We start from the raw sequence: 25,590 nt of genomic DNA on the forward strand, positions 1-25,590 counted from the left end.
ACCGAGCGAGGGGCAGAGCCGTGAACATGGGCTCCCACGTTCCAGCCTTCGTCGTCTGGCTGCGCCCCTGCCGGAGGCCACACGCCGGCGTCCGCTCCTGGGCTCCCAGCATGGCAGCCCAGCCTGCCCCCCTAGTGGGAGGGTGTGAGCCCTGCGGAGGGTCAGGGATAGCTGAGGGGGGACCCCACAGTTATGGGCACTGTCCAGGTAGGTCCATAGCTCCCATTCCCGGGGTCCACCCCGGCGCAGGGCCACTCTACGTGCCGTGTGCCAGCGATTCAGACACTCGCCGTTGGCTCGGGCAATCGCTTCCAGCCCTTCCCCTGGGAAACTGTTCCACAACCTGCCGGGCTGGGGTTCGGCCTAGATTTCCCCTTAAGAACAGAGACGTGGCCAGAGTGGGTCAGCCCCACGGCCCAGTCTCCTGTCGCTGTGAGGGGCGAGCAGCAGAGGCTGGTGTCAGAGCCGTGCCGTAGCAGATGGGGGATAATCTACACCCTCTCCCGCCCATGTTATGTTGCCTCTGAATCGCTGCGAGTCAGAGACTGGGTTAAGTGCCAAAGCAGGCGATTTAGCAGCCCTGTCACAGTCTCATTGTGCATCTCCTCTCGTGGCTTCTTCTCATTCCTCTTCAGTAGCCCCTGGGGGAGGAGAGAAGGTTTCCTGTGTTCAGGCGCTGGGCTGGGACTCAGGAGACATGGGCTCAGTTCCCAACTCTGCCACAGGCTCCTTGCATGACCTTGGCCACTCACTTGCTCTCTATGCCTCAGTTTCCCCATCTTTTCCCAGGGGGTGGGGTGGTGATATACCTACTTGACATGGTGAGGCTAAATTGGCTAATGTCTGTGTGATGCTCACACACTTGTAATGGAGACCATACGGATACCTAGGTCCCACCAGATACCCACTGCACGATTAACACCCTTCCACTATTGGTAGCCTTTTCTATTCCCCGCCTCCGCCCGTTATACAGATTTGATCCCTCCACTGCCCTGAGCATTTCAGCAGCTCTTCTCTAAGTGCTCTCCCATGTGTCAGTATCTGACAACGAAGGGACAGGGCCTGGAAAGGATGTGCGTCGCCACAGCACTGCGGGAAAGGGATTCTCCTCTCCCTGTCGCAATTGCCAGTGTCGATAAGTGCAAAGTGACGGCCACAGGAAACCACGATCCGAGCTCTCTCTACACAGGGCTGGGCCCTGAATTAGCTGTGACCACTCACGAAAGAGATCTTGGAGTCAGCATGGCTGGTCCTCGGAAACAGCGGCTCAGTGCGCAGCGGCCGTCAGCCAAGTGAACAGAATGCTAGGAGCCAGTAGGAAAGGGGTGGATAGATGAGACAGAAAATATCAGCAGGGCACTATATAAATCATGGAACGCTCACCCCTCAATGCTGCACACAGCTCTGGTTGTCCCAGCTCAGATACGTTAGGGCTGTACAGGGAAGGGCAGCAAAAATGATGAGGGGCATGGAACAGCTTCCATATGAGGAGAGATTACAAAGACAGGGCTTGTTGAGCTTGGAGAAGAGATGACGACGGGGGGATATGGCACAGGTCTGTAAAATCTTGACCGGGCGGAGAAAGGGGATAAGGAAGTGCTATTTACCCCGTCCCATAACACAAGAACTAGAGGCCATCCAATTAAATTACCAGGCAGCAGGTTTTAAACAAACGTAAAGAAGTATTTCTTCACACACCGCCCAGTCAGCCTGTGGAACTCCTTGCCAGGGGATGTTGTGAAAGCCACACGTATCACAGGGTTCACAAAGGAATTAGATTGGTTCCTGGAGGATAGGTCCATCAGTGGCTATTAGCCAGGAGGGTCAGGGACGCAACCCCACGCTCTGGTGTCCCTACGCCTCTGACTGCCAGAAGCTGGGCCTGGCCCACAAGGGCTGGGTCACTTGGTAACTTGCCCTGTTCTGCTCGCTCCCTCTGAAGCACCTGCCACCAGCCACTGGCGGAAGTCAGGACCCGGAGCTAGGCGGACCATTGGTCGGAGCCGTCGGGCCGTTCTTGTGCTTCTGCTGCCCAAACCTGCACTAGCCTCTGTGCCACCCCAGGGACCTGATCTAAAGTCCATTGAACTCATTGGGGTCTTCTCACAGCCTTCAGCTCCTTGCAAACTCCCACCTACATTTGCTGCCCACTTCCCGCCTCCCACCGGGTCTCTACTTAGCTGCTTATCTGCCCGCCCCCACCCCATCGCCACAGTGTTTGAGAGCTTCACCTTCTTTAATGGATTTGTGTGTGGGGCACGGCTCTGATCCCCACTGAACGGAGTGGAAACTGAGGCACAGAGAGACATTGACTTGCCCGAGGTCCCGCTCGCAGGACAATTTACCAAGGGACGGGATGGACTCGTCAGGAAGGGCAACTTTTGAAGCTGGACCGGATGATTTTCGAAACAATCGCCTCTGGGTCAAAGGGGAATTAATTCAGGGCAGGGCTCAGGCCGGTGTTGTGTAGGAGGTGGAACTAGATGAGCAAAGGGGTCCCCTCTGGCCTTGGCATTGAGGAGTAAGAGCAGGAAACTGAGCTCAGGACTGGCAGGTCCCAGCCTAGGGCCCTAGTAAGTCCTTCCTTTCAGCCCTCCCTGCGCCCCCTTCCCCACTGAATGTCTGTGGTTTGGATTATGACCCGCACCCCCCCCCCAGCAGAGCCAGGCTCACTGTTTAACCCTCTTTTTCTTCTCCAGATGACCTCATGAAGAAGCCAGAAGTCAAAGGCATCAAGTTCCTCTTCCTGGTAGGGGGCTTCGCCGAGTCGGCCATGCTCCAGCACGCCATCCAGTCGGCCTTCGGTAGCCTGTGCCGGGTCATCATCCCGCAGGACGTCGGGCTGACCATCCTCAAAGGGGCGGTGCTCTTCGGCCTCGACCCCACCATCGTGCGGGTCCGGCGCTCGCCCCTGACCTACGGCGTGGGGGTGCTCAACAAATTTGTGGAGGGGAAGCACCCCAAGGAGAAGCTGCTGGTGAAGGAGGGGAAGAACTGGTGCACGGACATCTTTGAGAAGTTCGTCTCCGTGGACCAGTCCGTGGCCCTGGGCGAGGTGGTGCAGAGGAGCTACTGCCCAGCCAGGGTGGGCCAGCGGAAGATCATCATCAACATCTACTGCTGTGCCACGGATGACGTGGTCTACATCACCGACCCGGGGGTGAGGAAGTGCGGCACCATCAGCCTGGAGCTGGACGAGCTGGAGGAGCTGAGCTGCCCCAAGAGCCGCCGGCGGGAGATCCGCACCAGCATGCAGTTCGGGGACACGGAGATCAAGGTGGCAGCGATGGACGTCAGGACCTCCAAGACGGTCAGAGCTGCCATCGATTTCCTGTCCAACTGAGCCCCAAAGGAAGGGACGGCCCAGAGGTGGGGGGAGCTGTCTCCTACAACCATCACCCTCTTCCCTGACAGCACGGGCCTCCGTGCTCACATCCCGGCAGGTTTCACACCACGAGACGCAGCCACTTTTCATCCGCGGGAGCCGCAATCCTGGACTCGGTGGAGCTTTCGGTTGCCAGGGAATAATGGTTCATTGACTCACACGCCTAATCAAGCTGTGGGGAATCCACGGCCCTCGCCGGGAGCTCGGCAGAGCTTGCGGCCAGGGTTCCAGCTGGGCTTTTAATGACCCTGCCCCAGACCCGCTGCATCGGAAGAGTCCTGAATTCACCTCGGGGCCAGCATGTCCTGCCAGTGCCGGCAGCCTGCTTGAAGGGCAAGGACCCTCTGCATCAACAGAGCCATGAGCCCAGCGCTGCCGGAGGCAGAACGCTCAAAGAGAAGGCCACCGCCCGCCGCAGACCCTTCTTCCTCCTACGCCGCAACGTGCTGGTTCTTGGCTGGTTTCACCGCGGCGAAGTTCCCCCCAGAGCGCCGGGTTCGTGCCAGTCAGACTGGCACTTCGTGTCTAAAAGGCCGTCACTCGTCTGTGCCATGGTGGGACCTTCAGCAGGGCACGCGCGCACGTCTCGGCCCAGTCAACGCTGAGCCAAGCTGGCCGCCCACAGGAGGCGGCTGTGCTCACCGGGCCCCATCTCCATGCTGCAGCCACGCCTGCGTTGTCAGTGTGCTGGCGTGCCGTTCAGAGCGCTGCGCTGCTCGCGTTCCCGCGCTGACCTCTGCATTCGGCGCTCGCTCCTCAAGGGACTGACCCGAGGGGGAGCGCGCTGCCCGGGGAGTCCGGCGGGGCACAGTCCCGCTCACCTGCAGCCCCACGGCAGCTGCACTTGCCTGACTGCTCCTGTGATGGGGGCAGCCCTTCGCTGCGGTTCTGCACCCCACTGGATCGGTGTTAGGGACCCAGTTTTGCAGCAGTCTCTAGGACGGGGTCTCACTCTTCCTGCGGGGGAAGGACCTCTGGGAACTTCGGCACCCTTCCTTCGCCCCGTGAGCTCCGCTCAGCAAATCCCAGTGAGACGGACCCCGAGGGAGACTTGCACGATCGTAAGGAGCCACGCACCTGCGCCAGCATCTGCCGGGCCGTTCCCGCAGCGTTGTCACACAGCCGGGTTGATGAGGCGACTGGAACACAGCACGGGAAGTCCTTGGTTAGCATAAGGAGAAGAAAGTTGTAGCGTAGTCCGCCCTGGTCAGCCCAGAGCCCAACGCCCTGTACCGCTGACCTCTCTTTGCTCCAGTTCAGGTGGGCCCCCCCGTCTCCTCCAGCAGCCAACACTCAACCACCCTTCTGGCACGTCTCCTGCCCTTTGCTCCCCAGCTTGGCAAACTCTGCATGGCTTCCTGCCGAGAGCTGGGCCCTCCGTGCTCGTTGCTTGGCCAGGTCTCAAACGCCCAGTGACCGGATTTGCCGTTGTCTTCTCAGAGGCTTCCGAAGGCACCAGACCGCTAGGAGCCATTCACATCTGTGTCCTCTGCAGACAGCAAACGGGACCTGTGCCCCCCACTAGGTAACAATGCAGCATATGGGGGAAACTGAGGCACACAGAGGCTTTCTAAAAATGTTATAAAAATCCCCATTTTGTCACACCACCAGCCCAAGCTGACTAGCTTAGCTGGCTCGTTTGGCTCCTGGGAGCAGCCTCAGGAACCCATTTTTGTTGGCTACTGGACATTCAGCTGGCCAGCTAGACCCTGCCCATGAGATAAAGGTCAGGCACCTCCTTCCTGGCCCCTCTCAGCCAAAGCGACTATAGCCAGCCTCCATGGGGGCGGAGAAGGGGTAGTTGATCTGTATATGTCTGACGGGGGTGCGGCTGGGGAGAAAGCAATGGTGACAAAGGCTCCTTTTGATAAATATATGTTGGGGTTTGTTTGTTTTTTGTAAACCCAAATTTTTATTTTTATATATCCCATGTAAACTCACAGAGGTGTAACAGCCGGGCAAGTCTATGGCACTAGCAAGGCGAGGGTGCGGCTTTATAATGCATTTAAGCCAAGTATAACGTGTGATGGAAATAAAAATAAACTATTATACGCTTCTGCAAGCAGGGGAGGGGCAAACATGCTTTTGAAGTGGGGAATGAAGTTAAAGCAGTACTGAGAGCAGGTCTGCCTTTGCTGGCGGGCTGGATCACTGCATGATGACCTGCTCTGTTCATTGCCTCAGAAGCACCTGGCATTGGCCACACTCGGAGACAGGAGACTGGGCTAGATGGACCATTGGGCTGACCCAGTCTGGCCGTTCTTATGTTCTTCTGCTGTGTTATAAGAAATAAGCAGCCTCCTTCAACCTGGAGCGGGGGGTTTAACATGGGGGGGGGGCACCAACAGGTGTGAAGGACTCACAACCACATTACTCTTCCCATGTTGCAAAAGGGGAAGTGGGGGGGACCACCCGGCGGAGAGAAGGATCATGGGGTGTGGGGAGCGGAGGCCCATTGTTTGAAATTGGAATAAATGGGCCCAAAGAGTCACCCTGAGTTAACAGTCAGTTAACCCTGCCTGTCCCCCATTAAAGTTTTAAACAAGATCCGGGGTGTGGTGTCCAGGGACCTCAGTCCGTTTCGTACCAGGGCAAACTTGCCACTAAAAAGCCTTTTAGGCCAGACTCTGACTAGACAGACGGAAACAGGAGAGGGCCAGAAAACCGAAGAAATAAGGTGAGGAAGGGGGAAAAAAACCAAACCAAAAAACCCTCCCATGGCAGATGAGAGGAAGGGGGCTTCAGTCTGACATCTCAGTTGTGTGGGATTCAGTCAGAGCCAGCGGAGGTGGCGGTGCCCTCTGGGTCCTGCTCTTGGTCCAGTCCGCTCAGGACGACAATGGTCCAACAGTGTACCAGTGGATCCCGGGATTGCCACCACAACATCAAAGCTCACACTTTCCCGTTCACCCCTCTCAGGGCCGGTACGTGGCAGACAGCTGCTGCTTGGTGGTTCTCTCGCTGGTCTAGGGTGATGCTTTCATTGGTCTTACAAGCCATCATGGGTTCAACCCAGGATCTCCTGAGCTACTCAAAGGCATCTATAATGCCTGAGAAACTCCTGGCCGCTTCTTGTCTACAATCTACCTCAAAACACCCCTGTGAAAGCAGCAGCATTATCCTGGGGGGACGCGGGGTATGTCTACACAGCACACGAAGCCCAGACGCTGCCTCAGCTTTGAGTCCAAGCGCGCCATCTGTCCACAAACCACTTACTGACTCCACGCAGGACCTGGGTCCTAGGCTCCTACGGGGGGGGCAGAGCCAGAGTCCTACTGGGATTCAGGCCCAAGCCCTGTCTTCTTTGCAGTGTGGATGCAACTCAAGTCGCAGACCCAAGTCAGAAGGTTGGTGTAGCGCGGTACGGCTGCGTTGGCATGGCAGTGGAACCTGGGTCCGGCCATTGTAAGCCCAGGTTTAGACACTCAAGCACGGGCTTGGACACACTGCTCGTAATCATGCAGTGCCGGGTGGCCATACCCGAAGAGATTAAAGGACTTGCACTGACTCGCACCGGGAGTCCACAGCCAAGCAGAAATCGAGCTAAGAGAGTTCTCAGGCCTGCTGCGGTGCGTTAACCACACAGCCATCCTCGCTCCCGGTTTTTAATTTGTCCCGTCAAACAAACATAGCAGTGCTGCAGGAATCGGCTTGATGGGACCAGCGTGGACTGGTCAATCTCCAGCGCTCTTATTTCCCTGTCCTTGCTGCTAAACCACTAACGTAACGAGAACCAGCCACGGCTGCTGTAACACACAGCACCCAGGCAGCCAGATTCTTTGGGGAGTTGGCCGAAGGGGGGCTCTTTTCTACCCTCTTTATGTTTTGTCCCAAGCTGATTTAATCAGTGCACAAATTGGCTTAGGGAAAGAAAAACCCTGCTGTCTCCATTGATACCTGCAAACCAGAGACACAGGGCCAGCAGCAGAAAGCAATTACCCAATTAATGTTTGGATGGCTTCCAGAAAGGCAAGGATAGTGCTTGATAGTGATTCATATAACAGAGCAAATTCCACGCACCATCTTTTTTCCTTTTTCCACGTGGCTCATGTGCCTAGGACAACAGGACTAAATGAGTAGCTGGCTGGACGATCCGCAGGGGAGCCGGATGGGTTTCTGAAGCCCAAGGGCTCTGGCTGTTGACAGGGTGTCATTAGTATTTAATATAACATTCAGCTTCAACCAGAAATGTGAGATTTAATTCATAGAATCATAGCAGATCAGGGTTGGAAGGGACCTCAGGAGGTATCTAGTCCAGCCCCTGCTCAAAGCAGGACCAACCTCAGCTAAATGATTGTAGAGGTTGGTTTGGTGTTGTTCACACACATTGTATGAGACAGCCCCTTCCTCAAAGAACTTACAGCCGAAACTGACAAGATACACACCGAGTGGGCAGGTGCAAAGATCCACGGGTAGACGCGGGTCCCCCAAGTCCTGTGCCCTATCCACTAGCCTACGCTGCCCCTCAGTAGGACTATTGCTGCACTGATTTCAAGGCCAGAGGGGACAGCCATGCTCACCGAGTCATTCCAATTCTATCCCCTTTTTGGCTAGAAAATTGGTTTGAACCAAGCCTAGTTTCCTTCGCCCGCACTCAGCAGTCCCGAGTTTCCTGACGGTTGTCCTCACTCAATGCTCGCACCCACCAGTGGCGTTTGGCTCATCTTTGGTGCATGGTAACGTTTCTATTCTGGGAGTGAATGCCATGCCTTTCTGGAGCAGGAGCATAACAGCCAGCAGACGTGCTCATGACCCTTTTGGGGTCTCCAGCTCAGAGTCTGGTCACAGGAACTAGATCATGCCTCATCCCCAACCTAGGAGGCCCTGGCCATGACAGCTTTGCTCCTGGCCATGGATGGCAGTTCTTGGGCATGTCCCCACTAAGCCGGTGTCTCAATTCCCCCTTCCACGCAGCCAAGCGTCTCCTGGGAGGCTTGATACCTCTAAATGGAGAAGCTTCATGGCACATTGCACGCAAGCCCAGCCACATCGCTTAACAAACACGCCCCACAAGCACAGTTCGATCCTCGGCATTTGTCTAGGGCAGCACGGGAGATGTGCGCCGTCCGTGTTCGTTTGGCAGCCGGGTCACTTTGCCATGAACCGGAGGAAGCAGACAAGTGTCTCTGCAGCCCAGTGTCTGGGGAAGGTGGGATGGGACACATTTGAAGCCCTGCCCCCTTTCATTAAACTACCCGACCCCATTGGTCCTGGGACTGTCACATGGCTGTGACTAAGCTAAACGAAGTTTCTTCTGAGCCGCCCATTCTTCTGAGCCCAGGTTTCCTGCCCAAACTGTCCCATGCCCGGCTGGTGGTACTATAAGAACAGAGCGAATGCGTTAGAGGGTCTAATAACCCACCTACCTTAGACAAGAATAAATTGTTGACCTGGCCCCCTAGATTCTTCCCCGTGGTTGAGACGGGTTCCCTGGTCTTCATATTCTCCGTGCCCGTTTTCCCCCAAGCGTGGTCCTTCCCCACACGGTCAGTGGGAAAAGGTCTGGGCCTTGGGTTTTGGCTGGGAGAAGACAAAGAATCTTGAAAGTCCTCGCGCACCACACCTCGTTCATCCTAGTGCCGTGGGCGGCCCGGCCACCAACGGGGCCATCCCACGCAGAGGAGCTCCAACGGCAAACCTCAGGGCTGCTTCAGGTGGGGAGGTGCAGGCCCTCGAAGGCAGCCACACCGCTCTCCCTGTGTAGGTTTACGAAGCACCAGCGGGTGGATTTGGCCACTGGGCAAGGATTCTGTTACAGGGTTTTGGATCACTGAGGTTGTCTGGGTCGGGGTGGTGCTGGCTGGAGATGGCCACACAGAATCATAGAAGATGAGGGTTGGAAAGGACCTCAAGAGGTCATCTAGTCCCACCTCCCACCCAAAGCAGGGCCAGCCAGCATGCGGAAGAGTTTGCTGTGATCAGGATAGAGCCGTGAGGTTCTGTTCAAACCTCTTGTTATTCTGAACCATCTTGCCCCTCCTGCGCGCGTGCGCACACGCGCACACACACACACACACACACACACACACACACTCACTCACTCTCCGCTATGCACTGCCCCTTGCCTTGCTCGCACGGCTCTTTTGTGCTGGGATACTCGGCGCCAGCGCTATGTATCGAATTAAGGCCTTAGACCACGCCCATCACTGTGGGATCTGAGCCGCGAGCTGCTACCCCTCAAGCCACTCACACTCTAAGTGCATCTTTGAAAAAGGGAAGGTCAGTGCCAGCACCCCCCATCAAATCCCTCTTTAACACTCTCCTGTGCTGTGATGCGACAATACCCTTAGCACATGACACGGCTGGTGTGTTGCACAACCACTGTCTGTCCTGCTGGCCTTGTACTCATTCTGCTGGTCTCCACTAGTTGTCTCTTGTCGTATCCTTAACCTGTGAGTTTTTTAGGGCAGGGCCTGTCTTTCTGTTGTGTTTGTCCAACGCCTGACACAATGGGCCATGGCCAAGGCTCCTGGAGGCCATGGCTATCCAAACAATCCATAACAATCCATACCTCCAGGGAGTCAAAGGGAAGATATTGAGGTAGCTCTCCAGAAGTGCCGGCTGCATCTTTCGCAATGAAGTCTATGAGCAGGAACAGAAAGATTTTCAAAAGTTTTTTTTTTTTTAAAACCTGATTTTTTTAAAAATTGGCTTTCCCCAGTTTACAACAGAGAGAAAAATCTAGAGCATGTTAGTAAAAGCAGGCCCAGCACTGCACAAACAAGAATTATCACCAAGACAAACACACCCAGGAGAGAGGTTTAGACCAAACAAACCAAGTTCTGTATTGTTTCAACTGAAGTTTATTATTTTCCTTTATAGTTCTTTTTTTGTACTTAAAAAACCCAAACATACACACACACACACATATATATATATATAGGCACATAAATCCTTCTGTTGCTTTCAAAGCTGAACCACCATTCCTGGTCCTTGTACCATGTGTCTTTAAAAAAAAACCAAAACAACAGACAACATTTAAGAAATGAAAATTCAGACTGGGATTTTCAAAGGTGTCTATGAGGGTGAAGCACCCAATTCCCACTGGAACCGAGCCCCCAACTCTCCTAGACACCTAAAGGCAAACCCAACCTAAAGGCAAAATTCTACCTTCAGACACATGCACACAATCCTGTTGCTTTTAAAGAGAGTTAAATCTGCATCACTGAAGGCAGAATTCACCCTTATGAAACAGATTCTGATCTCAGTCTATAGTGGTATAAATTTGGAGTTAACTTCACAAAAGCCAATGGAGTCAATCTGGAGCCACTCACTGGGGGCCAGTGAAGTTAACTCCGGATTTGCAACTGGGACCAGAATCCAGCCCCAAGCGTTTAAATATACTTCAGGGGAGATTATGTAAAAATAAAGTGAAATAGCAGCAGCAGCAGCAGAAAGAGAGAACAAACTTACCCCATTCAAGACACCATATGGCTTGCAACAAGAGATTGCTCCTGTATCTCAGGAAGGCAACAAAAGCCTGGTTTTGGAAATACTTCTGAGACTAAACACAACCTAACCAGCCAAAGCATATCTGAAGCGATAGCATCCCGCCTGGCGTATTTACCAACCCCGCCACTGGAGAAAAGATCAGCTGTTTGGTTTTTAAATGGCAGTTGTAGACACTTTGGACAAAGTGAGTCACATGCGAGGATGAGACCACTAAAGAGAAGGGGAAAATAACCAACATTTTATGATACAAAATAATATGCTGATATGCTAGTTGCACAATAGGTGACGCTTGCTCAGGAGGTTGGATATGCACTCGTACGCCAGCGTGTACATCTGCCACAAATACACACACGGCTTAGTTTTAAGGCTGAGAAAATGACAAGAAACCCTGGCCTACTCCACGATGGCCCTGGTTTTGCTCTGGGCTCTTCGCCAGAGTCATTAACCCACCACCTGCTCTTCACAAAACCCTTTACAACCAGTGGCCTACGGTTTGGTTTGGCTATTAGGGGAAGGAGGGGGGAATAAAAGCACAGCGCCCAGACCTCACAAGACAAGCTCCATTGGTGATCACAAAACTCGAGTGTTCGGAATCCTGTAGTCAGAGAACAATTCTTTTTTTTCTTAAAATTTCAAGCTTAAATTTAAAAACTGAAAGGAGGACGCGGTCCGCAACGGCTAGTCGAACCCGTGCCAGTCGCTCTGCTCCGAGTCATACTCCAGCTCCGCCCCGGTGCACCGGACCCCCTCCAGCAGCATGGGTGTACCGTGGTGACGATCTGCAAGACAGAATAGCGTCCGCTTACACAGCAATACAGGGACGTAGATAAGTAGATGCTCGCTGATACCCGGACACGATAGCTTCTGTATGGATCGTGGAAATACAGGGGGCAAATCGTATCTTCCCTGGAGGGATGGATGTGGATCCTCCCAGTTAGACCGCAGCTGAGATTGTTCACATGCATCTTTCTGGTCATTTTATGGACAGGGGAGGAGGAGTTCCTTAGTATTTGTAATTCAGTAGGGCCTAGGAGTTGGGTCTCACGGTGCTGTGCGCTTTACCTAGCAAGAGACAGTCCCTGCCCCCCAAGTGCTCCCAGTTTAAACAGACAAAACAAGGGAGGGGACGGAGGAGTGATTTGCCCACAGTCACAAAGCAGGGAACAGAACCCAGGTGTCCTGCCTTCCAAGTCCAACATCCAGTCCCCTAAGTCATGCTGGATCCGTTCTGGCAGCCAGGAAACTGAGCAAGTGAAACCTGATTCATGGTTTTCACTGAGATCGTTTCAAAGTGTTTTTATTAACACCAGTTTAATGATATCCAGCCTGGATCCAGGAAGGCTCTTCAGGACATGTGACAACTTTAACACACCTGCTAAGCCTGCGCGTAGTTCCACCGAAATCAATTAAATTTACTCACAGGCTTACAGTTAGGCACATGGCTACGTCCCTGACTGAATCAGGGCCATAGTTGGGTGGCAAAATCTAGAGTGAAGATTGAGGCAACTGCCCCTATCTATCATTTAACAGCTCCTACTTCACATCCCCAAATTCCTCCATCAAAAGTAAGGGTGGTTAGAAATACCAGGAATGGCAAATCTTACATACAAAACAAATCGGAATACATTTCCCCAGACCTTTCTTGTACCATACAGCAAGAGAGTACCAACACAAAACTCTGTAATGCCACAAGTTCAGTCGCAGAGGATATTTTTAGGAGATTCTCATCTTTTATGCAGGGTTTTCCCTATTAAAATTTCCTATTAACAAAACTGACAAAGATCACATCCTCTCATTTTCCCTAATTGCAAATTAATATTAAATTGCAAACTTTCGGTCTAGGTCTGAAAAAAGAAAAAGAAAAGAATACAGGGCCTGCATAGCTTTCTGATCAATTAATTATAATGAAAGTAATTTCACTGCCACATAGCACCAGTGATGAGGGCGGATGAAATGCGTAATGATGAATTTGGAAGCAGTGGTGAATAAAGAGAGTTGTGTGTGAAATAGGGGAGATCATCTTTGATCATTAAATCAGATCGGTTCGTCTGAACCCTGAGACCTACACATGAATTTAACGACAGAGAAATTACTGTTGATCCACAGGATATTATCCATGTCTACTCCCTGCTGATGAGGCCTCAACTGGAGTATTGTGTCTGGTTCTGGGCACCACATTTCAGGACAGATGTGGACAAACTGGAGAAAGTCCAGAGGAGAGCAACAAAAATGAGTCAAGGTCTAGAAAACATGACCTGTGAGGAAAGATTGAAAAAATTGTGTTTGTTTAATCTGGAGAAGAGAAGACTGAGGAGGGACATGATAACAGTTTTCAAATATGCAAAAGATTGTTACAAGGAGAAGGGTGAAAAATTGTTCTCATTATCCTCTGAGGATAGGAGAAGAAGCAATGGGCTTAAATTGAAGCCAGGGAGGTTTGTGTTGAACATTAGAAAAATCCCCTCACTGTCAGGGTAGTTAAGCACTGGAATAAATTGCCTAGAGGAATTGCCTTGTGGAATCTCTGTCATTGGAGGATTTTAAGAGCAGGTTAGAAAAACACCTGTCAGGGATGGTCTAGTTGTTACGTAGTCCAGTCGAGTGCAGGGGACTAGATGACCTACTGAGGTCCCTTCCAGTCCTACACGTCTATGACTCTATAATTCAAAGATGCCAATTAAAAAACTAATTACATTACTAGAAGAAGAGATGTAAAGAGAGGGAACAAAGTGCTATTAAAACCCTGTTCTAATTAAATTTTCAAATTAGCCAACAAAAATCCCACATTGCCTCACAAATAACTTCTGCTCTGGAAGAGAGGCTGGATCAAGGTTCACTCAGCTCATAATTATGTCAGATTTTGCTTAAAGGATCTATTAGTTATCTGGAAAATGGGGTGAGCAGCCAGGCAGCAAAATTCGCAGGTGACACAATATTATTTAGCTTCAGAGGTTCATAGATTCCAAGGCCAGAAGGGACCACTCTGATCATCTGGTCTGCCCTCCGGTGTAACACAGGCCAGACCTGCCCCAAAATGATTCCTAGAGCAGATTTGTTAGAAAAACATCCAATCTTGATTTCAAAATTGTCAGTGATGGAGAATCCACCAGAACCCTTGGGAAATTGTTCCAAAGGTTTTTTGCTGTCACCATTAAAACTTCATGCCTTATTTAGAATACAGAGCAGAGAAAATTAAGGACCGAACCAGGCCGTGGGAATGGGAAACGCCATGGAAGATAAAATGCAATGTTGATAAATGCAAGGAGTCGTGCCCTGGAAAGAATGATCTGAACAACTCACGCACCTAAATCAGGTTCATCAGCTCAGCAAAAGGACCCTGGTGTCAACGTGGACAGCTGACTGATTCGAGTTGTGCTCATGATGACTCTTTCAATTCACTTGCAATTTTTGTGAAAGTCCAAAAAAAAAAAGAGTTTCAGGCCAAACACGTGGTTTCATTTCGACTTCGACCATTTTAACATTTTCAGTTTTAAAAAAAATAAAAAGTTGTTTCAAACCGAAAAAAATGAAACATTGATTTTTTTTGGGGTGGGGGGAAGGATTTCCCCCCTTAAATGAACAATTTGACAAAACCGATGCACATTCACAAAACGTTTCAGTGTCACTGAATCTGCATTTTTTGCTGGAAAAAAGTTGCCGCTGAAAAGTTTTGCCCAGCTCTGATACTGATTGAGGTGCAGCAACGTCCACGGTGCCCCGCCCTCCGCAGAGTGGGGGCGGGGTTAGAGCAGGGGGTGGGGTTAGAGTAAGGGCGGGGCTAGAGGGCCAGGCTGGCAGGAAGACGTTACCGTGTAGGACTGCACCCCTGGTTACACATGTCAGCGGGTTACTGCGTGTATTTGTCATCGCCCTGCCTCAAAGGGCAGAAGAGGTTTCAGAGAGAGGCAAAAAAACAATTGGAGACCTGCAGAGATTTCCTTATGAAGAAAGATTCCTTATGAGACTGCATAGCTCTGAGAGAAGATGGCTACAAGGGGGCAGAGCACAATGGATAGCTGAGAAGAAGTAATCATCCTCCGTTACATTAGAGGATGTAAATTCTCCTGCTTCAGGACATAAGCCAAATGCTCTCCGATGGGCCAGGTCTTTTCCTGGGCGTGTCCTTACCTCGAGTTAGCCAGAACATACCTTTTTTTCCTACTGAAAGAAGAGCCAAGGGGGTTAGGAAGAAATGTCTTCCATAACTGCCCACCAGGGGTGTTACACACCTTCCCCTGAAGCAGGTGGAGAGAGGATACCGGCAGAGTGCTGGTCTGAACTGGGGTGGCAATGCCGACATCTCCCCATCGACCAGGTAGCCAGGTGTCGCCCCGTGTTAATGTACAACAAAAAGTGACACGCCTGTAACCCGAGCCCTGTCTTCGGCTGCTTTGCTATCTAGGACTCTCAGGCTTAAAATCAGAAGTGGCCAAACTGTGACACCAAGAGCCCAGCAGGCAGTGATGTGTGCAGCGTAAGAACTCCCGTAGAACAGATCTTGGCAGGTGCAGATGAGTCGCACATACTTTCCATGCCAAGGTGTCTAAATCATCAGGTCTAAACTGAGAGGCACCCAGCCGTGACCTCTTCCTGGTCCGAAGGATGGAAAAAGCCGTGTGGTTTGGTTTGCCGGCAGGCCAGTGGGGAAACGCAGGGCTGGGACTGGCAAGAATCCTGTCATGTTGGTGGCATGCACACAGAGCAGTTAGAGCAAACACATCGAATACTCATGCTGGAAGCTTGCAACGTAACATTGCTTTGTTTCTTAAAATCCAGAATCCGAACCCACACAGGAACCAACATCAGAGGCCCAAATCCGGCTGGGCCCTAAAGCAGAGACACACGACACACCTAACCTTGCTCTGCGCTGGCTCTTGCAGACTGGCTCCGGAAGACCCAGAATGCACAGAACCCCCTAGTCTGCAAGCAGGACCCTGGCTCTGAAAGTGATAGCTGGTAATAGGAAAAAGTTTGTCACTAGGAGGGTGGTGAAGCACTGGAATGGGTTACCTAGGGAGGTGGTGGAATCTCCATCCTTAGAGGTTTTTAAGGCCCGGTTTGACAAAGCCCTGGCTGGGCTGATTTAGCTGAGGTTAGTCCTGCTTTGAGCAGGGGTTTGGACTAGATACCTCCTGAGGTCCCTTCCAACTCTAATATTCTATGATTCTACACCACTGGCCCCTCATTTCTTGCACCTCCACACCCCAGGGAGCTGGAGTTGCATTTTAGCACCACGGTGGGGAGGGAATTCAAGTTTATTCCTCATGCCACAGCAGGGGCATCAGATTGAAAAGGCAACAAGTCCGAAGCAACTCAGTAATAGTCTCCGACGCACTGGAGAGCAAGCCGACATTAGGCTGTAACCCACATCCCGCAGCTGGACACGCTCCTGGTCCCAGGATTCTGGGGAATTTTTGATCAAAAGTAAAGCTGAGAAGCGTGGTTCCTGCTGTTACCATTCTTGGTAGAAATAATCAGAATACGGCCGGGCAGACGGAAGGGCTGATTCCTTACCCTGCACATGAACAACTGCAGGCAGAAAACCTAAAGTGCACATGTAATTATCACAACTGCCCAAACTCAATAGCAGTGCGTGCAAACAGGGAGCGACGCAGCCAGCGGGCTGTCTGCGTTCACAGTTACCCAGTGTGCACGTGCTATCGAGAAGCACTGTGGCCTAGTGGCTAGGACACTGGCTGGCAGCTCAGGCTATTGAGAAGCTGTGTGGCCTAGTGGCTAGGACACTGGCTGGCAGCTCAGGCTATCGAGAAGCTGTGTGGCCTAGTGGCTAGGATGCTGGCTGGCAGCTCAGGAGACCTGGGCTCTATTCGAGGCTCTGCCACTGGTTTGCTGGCTGACTTTGGGCAAGTCACTGTGCCTCAGTTTCCCCGTCTGTAAAATGGGAATAATGATACTGACTTCAGGTTCTTTGACATCTACAGATAAGAGCTAGGTAATATCACCACAGTAGCTGCACACATAAATTAGGCATGCATGTTTGAACAGACAGACAAACGGACTCTTATTGCTCAAACAGCCTGGTTCGCTTGGCCAGCTAAGCCTTTCACGGGACACCAACTCCCAGCACACACTGGCTAATTCCATCACCCTCGTACATTTAAACAGAGAGGATAAAAATCAGTACTTTGGGGGGGAATCGGGGGTTTATTTTTGCTTTAAATCAGATTTTTTTTATTTTATTTTTTATATTATAATACGTTTTTCTTTTTAAAAATACACCGGTTTAAAATGAAACCTGAATTTAATGCAAAATATGTTAAGGGCCTAAATTTATAACCTCTTAAAATATTTAAATAAAAATATAAATACTGAACCCATGAGCCTCTGTCAAAAACTTGAGAATTAAAAGCTGCTTTTCTATATAAAGAAAGAGTCAGGGGAAAACATCTAACTTTTCAGGTCCGGCTTTATAAATATGGCACAACAGGTCACGTACTGCACTCAGGGCTTGTTTTAATAACAATACATTTTGTGCGCTGTTCTGGATTTAATTAAATTCCAATTACTATCCTAATGCAGAGTGACACAAATCATGAGCAAAAAGTTAATTCTCTAGTAAATAAGCACTATATCATTCTCCATTTCTAGTCTACTAAAAATGTACAATTAATGAACACGAATCTGAATGTATATTTATATACAACTCTATAATTGTCTATAGTTCTAGTGCACCCTTCTAGGTAGCAAAGAGATGTCCCCAATCTAGTGTAAAGTCTCTAGTTAGCTGTAAATGAAATGTTTTAAATTGGTTTTTTCAACCAATGAGAATGCACCTGTCTTTAGAAAACAACTGAAGTACTAATGGAAAAAATAACTAAAAATGGAGGATTTCAGTCGAGGCTTTCCACTTGGTGATTTAAAGCACCTTGATTTAAACCAACCCTCCTTGCACTTAGAACACACTCAACAAGGTAAAATTATCCCTCAGGCGACTGGCTGGTCTCCAGGGATTGAGGACTTGGGGGCCCGGTCGCATTTCCTAGCCCAGCCAATGGGGGGTGCTGTTCTAGGAGGATAGGTCAATGTCTGACTTTCAGAAGGTGGAACGGGGCAGCAGACAGGCTGGTTTGGGTTAGCTCCATCTCTGTGCATCTAGGAACCTTCCTTCCCTGTCTCCCATCATCGCAATTCTCTCCTTCCCGATTGTGCCAGACTTTGCAGGGCGGCCGGTCACTGGACTGGAGCAAAACCTGCTCCGATCTGCTTCGGGACTCCCGTTTTCTGGAATCCCCCAGACCCAGCCCTTCCCAGTGATTGCGGGGTGCTCCGGGAATGGCTCCCATAGGGTGGGGGAAGAAAGGAGAGCAATGGAAACCGAGGCAGCACTCTCCTGCCCCGCCGCGACGCTGGATCCGGGTCCACGGATGGCCAGCAGACAATCTAAACCAATCACAGTTTGGACGGAGCGCGCCGTTAACTGAATTCGTCTTTGCAAATTACCCGGGCTGCTAACGCGCCCACAGAAGAGTCGCGTGGCCCTTCGCTTGCACCCGTTCATGCACCCCCAGACAGGCAGCCCCATCAGCCACCGTCGTGCAAGGCAAGGGGCAAGAACACTGCCAAGAGCGACAGCATCTCACAGCCTTGGCGGAGCCGGGGCCCAGACGCTGGCGTCCCATTTACCTCGGACAACAGGGCGTTCCCAGCAAAGCCACCATCGCATAGAGGGGATCCAGCATTTCCCCCAGCTAGCAACCTTGGGGCTACGGAAGAGGATTCACCCCCCAGAATGGGGGTGTCAGTGAGTGTCCACCAGGGGCTACAGACGCTCAGAAGCTCACACGGAGTTTTGCAGGGGCAGCAGATGTGGAGGATGTGACAAGCAGTGTCAGGCCCGTTAATAGGATGCATGCAAAGCCGGGTAATTATTCAGAGTGAAAGGAGAGATTACACAGCATCAGCTCCAAAGCCTCACTGCCGCATAATATAATGCGTTTAAGGAGAAAGCCATCTCTAATTAAACCAGGGAGAGACAGAGAGATCTCCTTGGAGGAGAGGAAGGTGATCAGGAACAGTCAGCATGGATACATCAAGGGCAAGTCATGTCTGACCAACCTGATAGCCTTCTACGAAGAGGTGACTGACTCTGTGGATGTGGGGAAAGCGGTGGACGTGATATACCTTGACTTTAGCAAAGCTTTTGATACGGTCTCCCACAGTATTCTTATCAGCAAGTTAAAGAAGTATGGGTTAGATGAATGGACTATAAAATGGATAGAGAACTGGCTAGAGCATTGGGCTCAACGGGTAGTGATCAATGGCTCCATATCTAGCTGGCAGCCGGTAACAAGCAGAGTGCCCCAGGGGTTGGTCCTATGGCCCGTCAACATCTTCATTAATGATCTGGATGATGGGGTGGATGCACCCTCAGCAACCTCGCAGATGACACTATGTTGAGGGGTGTGGTAGATACGCTGGAGGGCAGGGATAGGATACAGAGGGACCTAGACAAACTGGAGGATTGGGCTAAAAGAAATCTGATGAAGTTCAACAAGGACAAGTGCAGAGTCCTCCACTTAGGATGGAAGAATCCCATGCACAGCTACAGACTGGGGACCGACGGGCTAGGCAGCAGTTCTGCAGAAAAGGACCTGTGCACAAAAAGCCGGATATGAGTCAGCAGTGTGCCCTGGTTGTCAAGAAGGCTAATAGCATATTGAGCTGCATTAGTAGGAGCATTGCCAGCAGGTCACGGGAAGTGATTATTCCCCTCTATTCGGCATTGGTGAGGCCACATTTGGAGTATTGTGTCCAGTTTTGGGTCCCCTACTACAGGAAGGATGTGGACAAGTTGGAGAGAGTCCAGCGGAGAGCAACAAAAATGATGAGGGGGCTGGAGCACAAGACTTATGAGGAAAGGATGAGGGAACTGGGCTTGTTTAGTCTGTAGAAGAGAAGAGTGAGGGGGGATTTGATAGCAGCCTTTAACTACCTGAAAGGGGATTCCAGGGAGGATGGGGCTAGGCTGTTCTCAGTGGTGGCAGATGACAGAACAAGGATCAACGGTCTCAAGTTGCAGTGGGGGAGGTCTAGGTTGGACATTAGGAAAAAGTTTTTCACCAGGAGGGTGGTGAAGCACTGGAATGGGTTACCTAGGGAGGTGGTGGCATATCCATCCTTAGAGGTTTTTAAGGCCCGGCTTGACCAAGCCCTGGCTGGGATGGTTTAGTCGAGAGGTTGGTCCTGCTCTGAGCAGGGGGTGGGACTAGATGATCTCCTGAGATCCCTTCCAACCCTCCTCTGCTCTGATTCTAAGACGTTGACTCTACAGAGCCGGCAGGTGGCAGCAAAGAGTTGAGACAGATTTGGAAAACCGGTCAGAGGGGGCTGCTAGGGTATCATGAATCCTAGAGCGTCTAACACTAACCACCCATCCCGCTCCTTACTGGCGCCCCATCACCGCGGCCTCTGGGCACGTTACAGTAGCGGAAGAGGAAGCAATTGGCTGTGGTGAGCGTGGATGGCTATACAAGTTCTCTCTCTGGTTGCAAAAAGAAAAGCAGGTAAGTACATTCCCACCTTCCAAATGGGGAAACTGAGTCACAGGGAGGTTTCTCACAGTCCCAGTGCACCACTGGCAGAGCCAAGGACAAACCCAGGTCTCCTGACTCCTGGTTCTCCATCGACTGGATCACGCTGTCAGTCCCGTGTCATAGGTAAGTGTGAACTCAGAGTGGAGTCCAGCATATTTCAGCACCAAATTGAGTGTCCGGGATTCGTTATTTAAGCCCCAGGTCCAGGACAAAGAGCAACTCACAGAAGGGATAGGCTAGAGATGGCTGTTGAGACACGTTCTTCAGCTGATGAGACAAAATTAATGTAACACGCGCACCGGAGGGGAGTGCAAGGAAAGCAACCGACAGAGAAAGCAGCAGCTCTACACAGGCCGATGCTTACCCCTTCCCACTGCCTCAGCGCATGAGTTACGCTCACAGAATGCCAAGTCACATTCCTGTCCCTCGGCTCAGGTCAGACCCCGATCTCTGTCACGCTGATGTAAACCCAGCCTGCCACTCCGGAGTCACTCCAGATTCATACCAGTTCAACCACGATTGCAATCAGTGCACACACTCGGTGTGATGGCGTCTCGGCGCCCATGTATATCTCAGGTATAATCCACACCTTCATTGAAGTCACTGCTGCCTTCGGCCCATGTACTTGCCTGGGCCTCACCCGTGCTGAATTTGATGCTCCGTAGCCAGCCTAGCTTGAACCCTGGCCCTTTACCTCCAAAACACAGAGTTCCACCACTTGAGCGAAAGCCATCAACCCAGCTGAGTAGCAGAAGTAGTAGGCTATTATCCTCTATATGGACCTGCCCCCCCCCACGAGTGCCCTACATTTCATCTTGCCTTATTTAGCCCTTCAGGGCAGGGGAGGCATCCGTAGGTTGAAGAGCGCCATGGAAATTCATGGCGCCAGGGATAGCATTTTGTTAAAATCCTCAAGATGGGGCTTTGCTGCTCGCAGCTCGGAGAGAGAGAACCGCGGCTATTACCGGCTCACTCGCTGTGCGGCCGGTGCCTCAAAGGTTTCCCAAACACCCAGAGCCGTTTCTGTTTGCACTAGGAGGACATGCACTGGGGCTGATACGCCATTCAGCACGATGAGGAGAGCTAGGGAGGCTGGCTTAGGGTACGTGCTGGGAGTTCCTTTCCTTTTGCAGAAGGCAGGAGGTAACATGTTCTCATTGAGACCCCCAGCGGGTTAATAAACCAGGAGACACACAAAGGGGGACATAACGGAGCCAGCCAGCTCATGACTTGGTGCTACGCTAGCTTCTCGTTAGCAGGACGTGGGCCATGGCTCCACGATTCCATCTTAACTTGCTGCTTATTAAAAAGGGGCCGGGACCGGGTTCTCAGGCTCCGTTGACTCCCTCTGCAAGCAGAGCACAGGCTGGTGGCTGGCTGGACACGGAGAAGGCAGTGTGAGCCGGCTGCTAGTTCCACCGGCTGAGGATCCGGTTCCAGGGGCCCAATGGGCCGTCCAGTCCTAACGTGCATAGCACAGATGTTAAGGCCTGAAGGGTCCATGATGACCATGGGAACAAGGGTGGTGCTGGACTCCCTGTCACGGGCAATTTTTAAATCAAGAGGGGCTCGTTTTCTAACAGCTCGGCTCTAGGGAGGTTATTGGGGGGCAGGTCTTTGGCCTGTGCCAGGCAGGAGGGCAGACTGGAGGGTCATAGTTGTTCTGGCCTGGGAATCCATGATCCTCCGTCTGCCTTCCCTAGAGTCCAGGCCTGAGAAACCAGCCAGGGATCCTGCATCCTGCCCGATTTAGGGTGCTGGCTGCAGCATTCGGGCCAGATCCTAAGCCCACTGAAAGTAACCAAAGCCTTTCCAGCGACTCCAACAGCCTGGGAGCAGCCCCTCCCTGCATCGGGATCTGAAACTGCTCCGAATCCACAAATCTGATTCAGCTCCGTGTCCGAGAGGGGCTTTGGCTGGCCCCAGGTGGGCAATCGCTCCCACAGCAAGCCCCATTGGCCAGGATAACGGGCGAGCTCTGGGTGAGATTTACCGGTGCCTAGCCTAGCCTAACAGCATTCACGCTTCCCTCTCCCTGCTGGAAACACCTCTCCTGGTGCATCCTAAACCCTGTAGGGATGGGCCACAGCCGCTAACCCGCCGGCCGTCACTCACCTGGCCTGGCTTCCAGATGGACCCGGCGGTGAACGCCTCCGTGCCCTGTTCCCGGCCGAGTTTAAAGGGATACCTACCCATGACCCGGGCTTGAACGACCACTTTGACGCAGGCAGCATCGTTGGTCTGGCTAGACAGCATCATCTCCTCTTTCAGGACCCCTTCTTTGTGCGCGGTGTACTCGCACTTCACGCTGTAGCCTGGAATTGAGAAGGAATTAAAGCCAAGAGTCAATGGGCAAGCCCCTGGAAGGCAGTGTGGTGCAGGGGTTAGAGCTGGGCGATCTGGACTACTCCTGCCCTGGCCGTTGGTCACGGCAGCACCACCTCTGGGTGCTTAGCCACCTCCACCCCTCCATACCCACCTAGCCCCGTCTTGCAACAGGGCTGTATGGCCTTCCCCTTTCTCAACACGGGGGATTTGCAGTGGCTGGAGCCAGAAAGGGACTGGGGCAGCCAGCAGGCATGCAGGCACTGGGATGCAGTGCTGCCTAGTGGATAGAGCATGGCACGGGAACTTAGCAGACCTGGGCTCTACCGTGGGATTGCTCAAGTGACTTTCCCCAGGTCACCCGGTGCCTCAGTTTCCCCATCTATAAAATGGAGATAAAGAGGCTCTCTTTCTTGTAAAGCACTTGGCGATCTAGGAATGATCTCTAGGAACTAGGTGGGAATGCAGGGAAGGGGTTAGGGTTGGAGAGGTTACAGGTCCCCCTGACTTCCCAGGGCTGGGGAGGCAGCACGTTTAGGAAACTCTGCCTGAGATCTCCCACAAGCACCAGCCGGTGCTTCGGATCGGTCTCGTCCATCACAGAGCCTGGGAGTTTTGCAGCGACACACGGCACTGGGGAGGGAGAAGTTCTCCTGGTTCCCTGCAGCCGGGCTTGGGATGCATCCCTCGATTGACTGGGCGGAGGGGGCTTTGCAGAGCCTCTGCCCCGCAGCCTCACCACAAACAGTGGCCATGGCGCTGCTCTTTGCCAGGAGGCCATTTAATCCAGCCACCCGAAGGTTCAGCTCGCAGCTCCTCAGCACAGCGGTCTGCACAGAGCCGGGGACCCAGGGCTGACCTACACCGACCTGGGGCTTTAATCCGCCCAGCCCAAGAATCGGAGGAGAGCTGGTAACATTTCCCAACCCAGGCCCTGGCGTAGAAGCCCCAGAGACACTGGTACGCCCCGTCTCTAATCCGCACTCCCAGGGGTGCTCAGATAGAGCAACGAGAGGGGCCAGAGGTACCTCGATTCTCCGTCTTTGAAAGCAAAGCCAGTCAGAGCTCACCACCCACCCACCCTCTACCCCAGTGCCCCGAGCAGCGGGGGAAGCACAGCAGCAATGGCAGACAACAGCAGCAAGGAATCCACCTCAGTGGCGAGTGCTCGCCGCATGTGGGGTCCGCCGAGGCTGCATCGAGCGGCGAAACAACCCTCAGCGGGGCTCAAACCTCGGCCCTTCAGCACCGCTGCATGGCCCGCTTGAGCTGAAAGAGCAACTCCACTGGCCGGCAGCACTAGCGGGCCGTTACCCTCTGTGGACCAGCCGCTCGAGGGGGACACAGCCGCATGCACTTCGCTGGCATGACTAGCGGGGAGTCCCGCTGAACGCGCAAGGCATGGAGCACCGCGTGCAGCCGCCGGCCCACAGGCCGGATCACCAGCACCACTCGGGCCAGCTGTCTGCCCTTCCATTCAGGTCCAGCAGCACCGGCGCCAACCATGCCAGGAGCCGCTGCACTGAACCAGACAGTCCTCCTAATGCTATCCCACAAGACACTGCCTCACAAGTTACCCAGAAGCCACTGCTCCAACAGTGCTGGGCACCCTGGGGGAAGGTGCCACGGGAATCCCACAATGCACTGGTGCAGACTGAGCTCCCGTCCCAATCCTACTGGGAACTCGCCTTGGAAACTGACAGGGGCAGTGGCTTTCAGGCGGCGGCTGGAGGCACTACAGTGCAGGTGTGGCAGGAGTCTGAGGATGCAGTGGCACGAGCCCAGCTGTGAGCCACGTGGTGCGTGCAGGCATCAGGTGGTCCGGATGAGAGAGATCACGCTGGCAGGTGTGACCCAGCAACCTCTTGGTGCCAGCTGGCCCGGACACGGGGGCCCTGCCCAGGTTACGGGACTCTCCTGACTGAGATTTAATTCCAGCTCACCAAGAGCGTCACGTGGAGTGGCAGATAAAAGTCCGTGTCACCCTCGTGGTCGATACCATTGTGGGACATACGGACAGGTGCTATGGAACGCGGGCTGTATCCACACTGAAAATCTGGTCTGCCGGCCTGTGGTGAAGTCCTGAGCAACAGTTCTGTCCGACCAGAGAGGTTTATCCATCCGTCTGCAACTCAGCGTGGTGCTGTCACCGTCACAAACTGAACTGAGCGAAGGACTAGGGGGATTTCAGAAAGAAACCGACAGGAAGAGAAAAACAGCAGAGGCAAAGATGGGCATGTCAAAGGCTTGCTTAACTAAATCGGGGGGACGGACACACACACACACACACACACACACACACACACACACACACACACACACACACACACACACACACACACACACACACACACACACACACACACACACACACACACACACACACACACACACACACACACACACACACACACACACACACACACACACACACACACACACACACGCTGCTCCCTTCACTGAGGAAATAAAAGGATATAGCAGGTTTGCTTCATGAAAAAGTGGACTCAGACTTGGATGAAAATGCAGGGGAGAGCGTTGGGTGAGATACAGTTTCGTCAGCCGGGAGGGTAACCGGGGATTAGTTTAGTCTCCCGAAAGCGTGCTGTGATTTATTTTGCATGTCCCCATTTGTTTCCAATATTCTCCCTTCCTATCACGTGAACCTCTGCCCCTCAACAAGACACATGTCCTTCTTTTCACTCCAGCTCCAGCGCAGTGCTGTGGTGTAGGGCAATGCGCTGGGCCGGAGCTGAATTGGGCCAGCTGGTGTGTTCGGTTCCTGTGGGAACAGCAGGCCTGGTAACTCAGACCTGCATCCCGTGGGCCAGGGGCTGGGCGCTGCAGGGAACGCTGTAAGGAGTCAGGGGCGGC

General features: G+C 52.5%; 2 protein-coding genes across 3 annotated transcripts in view; one reads left to right on the forward strand and one right to left on the reverse strand.

The window, feature by feature from the left end:
* Nucleotides 1–5,442, forward strand: part of HSPA12B (heat shock protein family A (Hsp70) member 12B) — a 55,889-nt gene extending 50,447 nt beyond the window's left edge. For both annotated transcript variants that reach the window (XM_067533524.1, XM_067533525.1), the window contains exon 14: nucleotides 2,700–5,442. In XM_067533524.1, the coding sequence (XP_067389625.1) occupies nucleotides 2,700–3,343 (644 nt within the window). In that variant the 3' untranslated portion in view covers nucleotides 3,344–5,442. The remainder of the gene's footprint in view (nucleotides 1–2,699) is intronic.
* A 4,723-nt stretch (nucleotides 5,443–10,165) lies between these two features.
* ADISSP (adipose secreted signaling protein) overlaps nucleotides 10,166–25,590 on the reverse strand; it is a 127,931-nt gene continuing 112,506 nt past the window's right edge. The window contains exons 6-7 of the mRNA XM_067533594.1: nucleotides 22,584–22,706; nucleotides 10,166–11,616 (exon numbers count right to left, since the gene is read on the reverse strand). Coding sequence (XP_067389695.1) covers nucleotides 11,516–11,616; nucleotides 22,584–22,706 — 224 coding nt within the window. The 3' untranslated portion in view covers nucleotides 10,166–11,515. The remainder of the gene's footprint in view (nucleotides 11,617–22,583; nucleotides 22,707–25,590) is intronic.

Source organism: Emydura macquarii, unplaced genomic scaffold (genome assembly GCF_026122565.2).
Source record: "Emydura macquarii macquarii isolate MOO-44397 ecotype Brisbane River unplaced genomic scaffold, CSIRO-AGI_Emac_v2 contig_3345, whole genome shotgun sequence".
NCBI lineage: Eukaryota > Metazoa > Chordata > Testudines > Chelidae > Emydura > Emydura macquarii.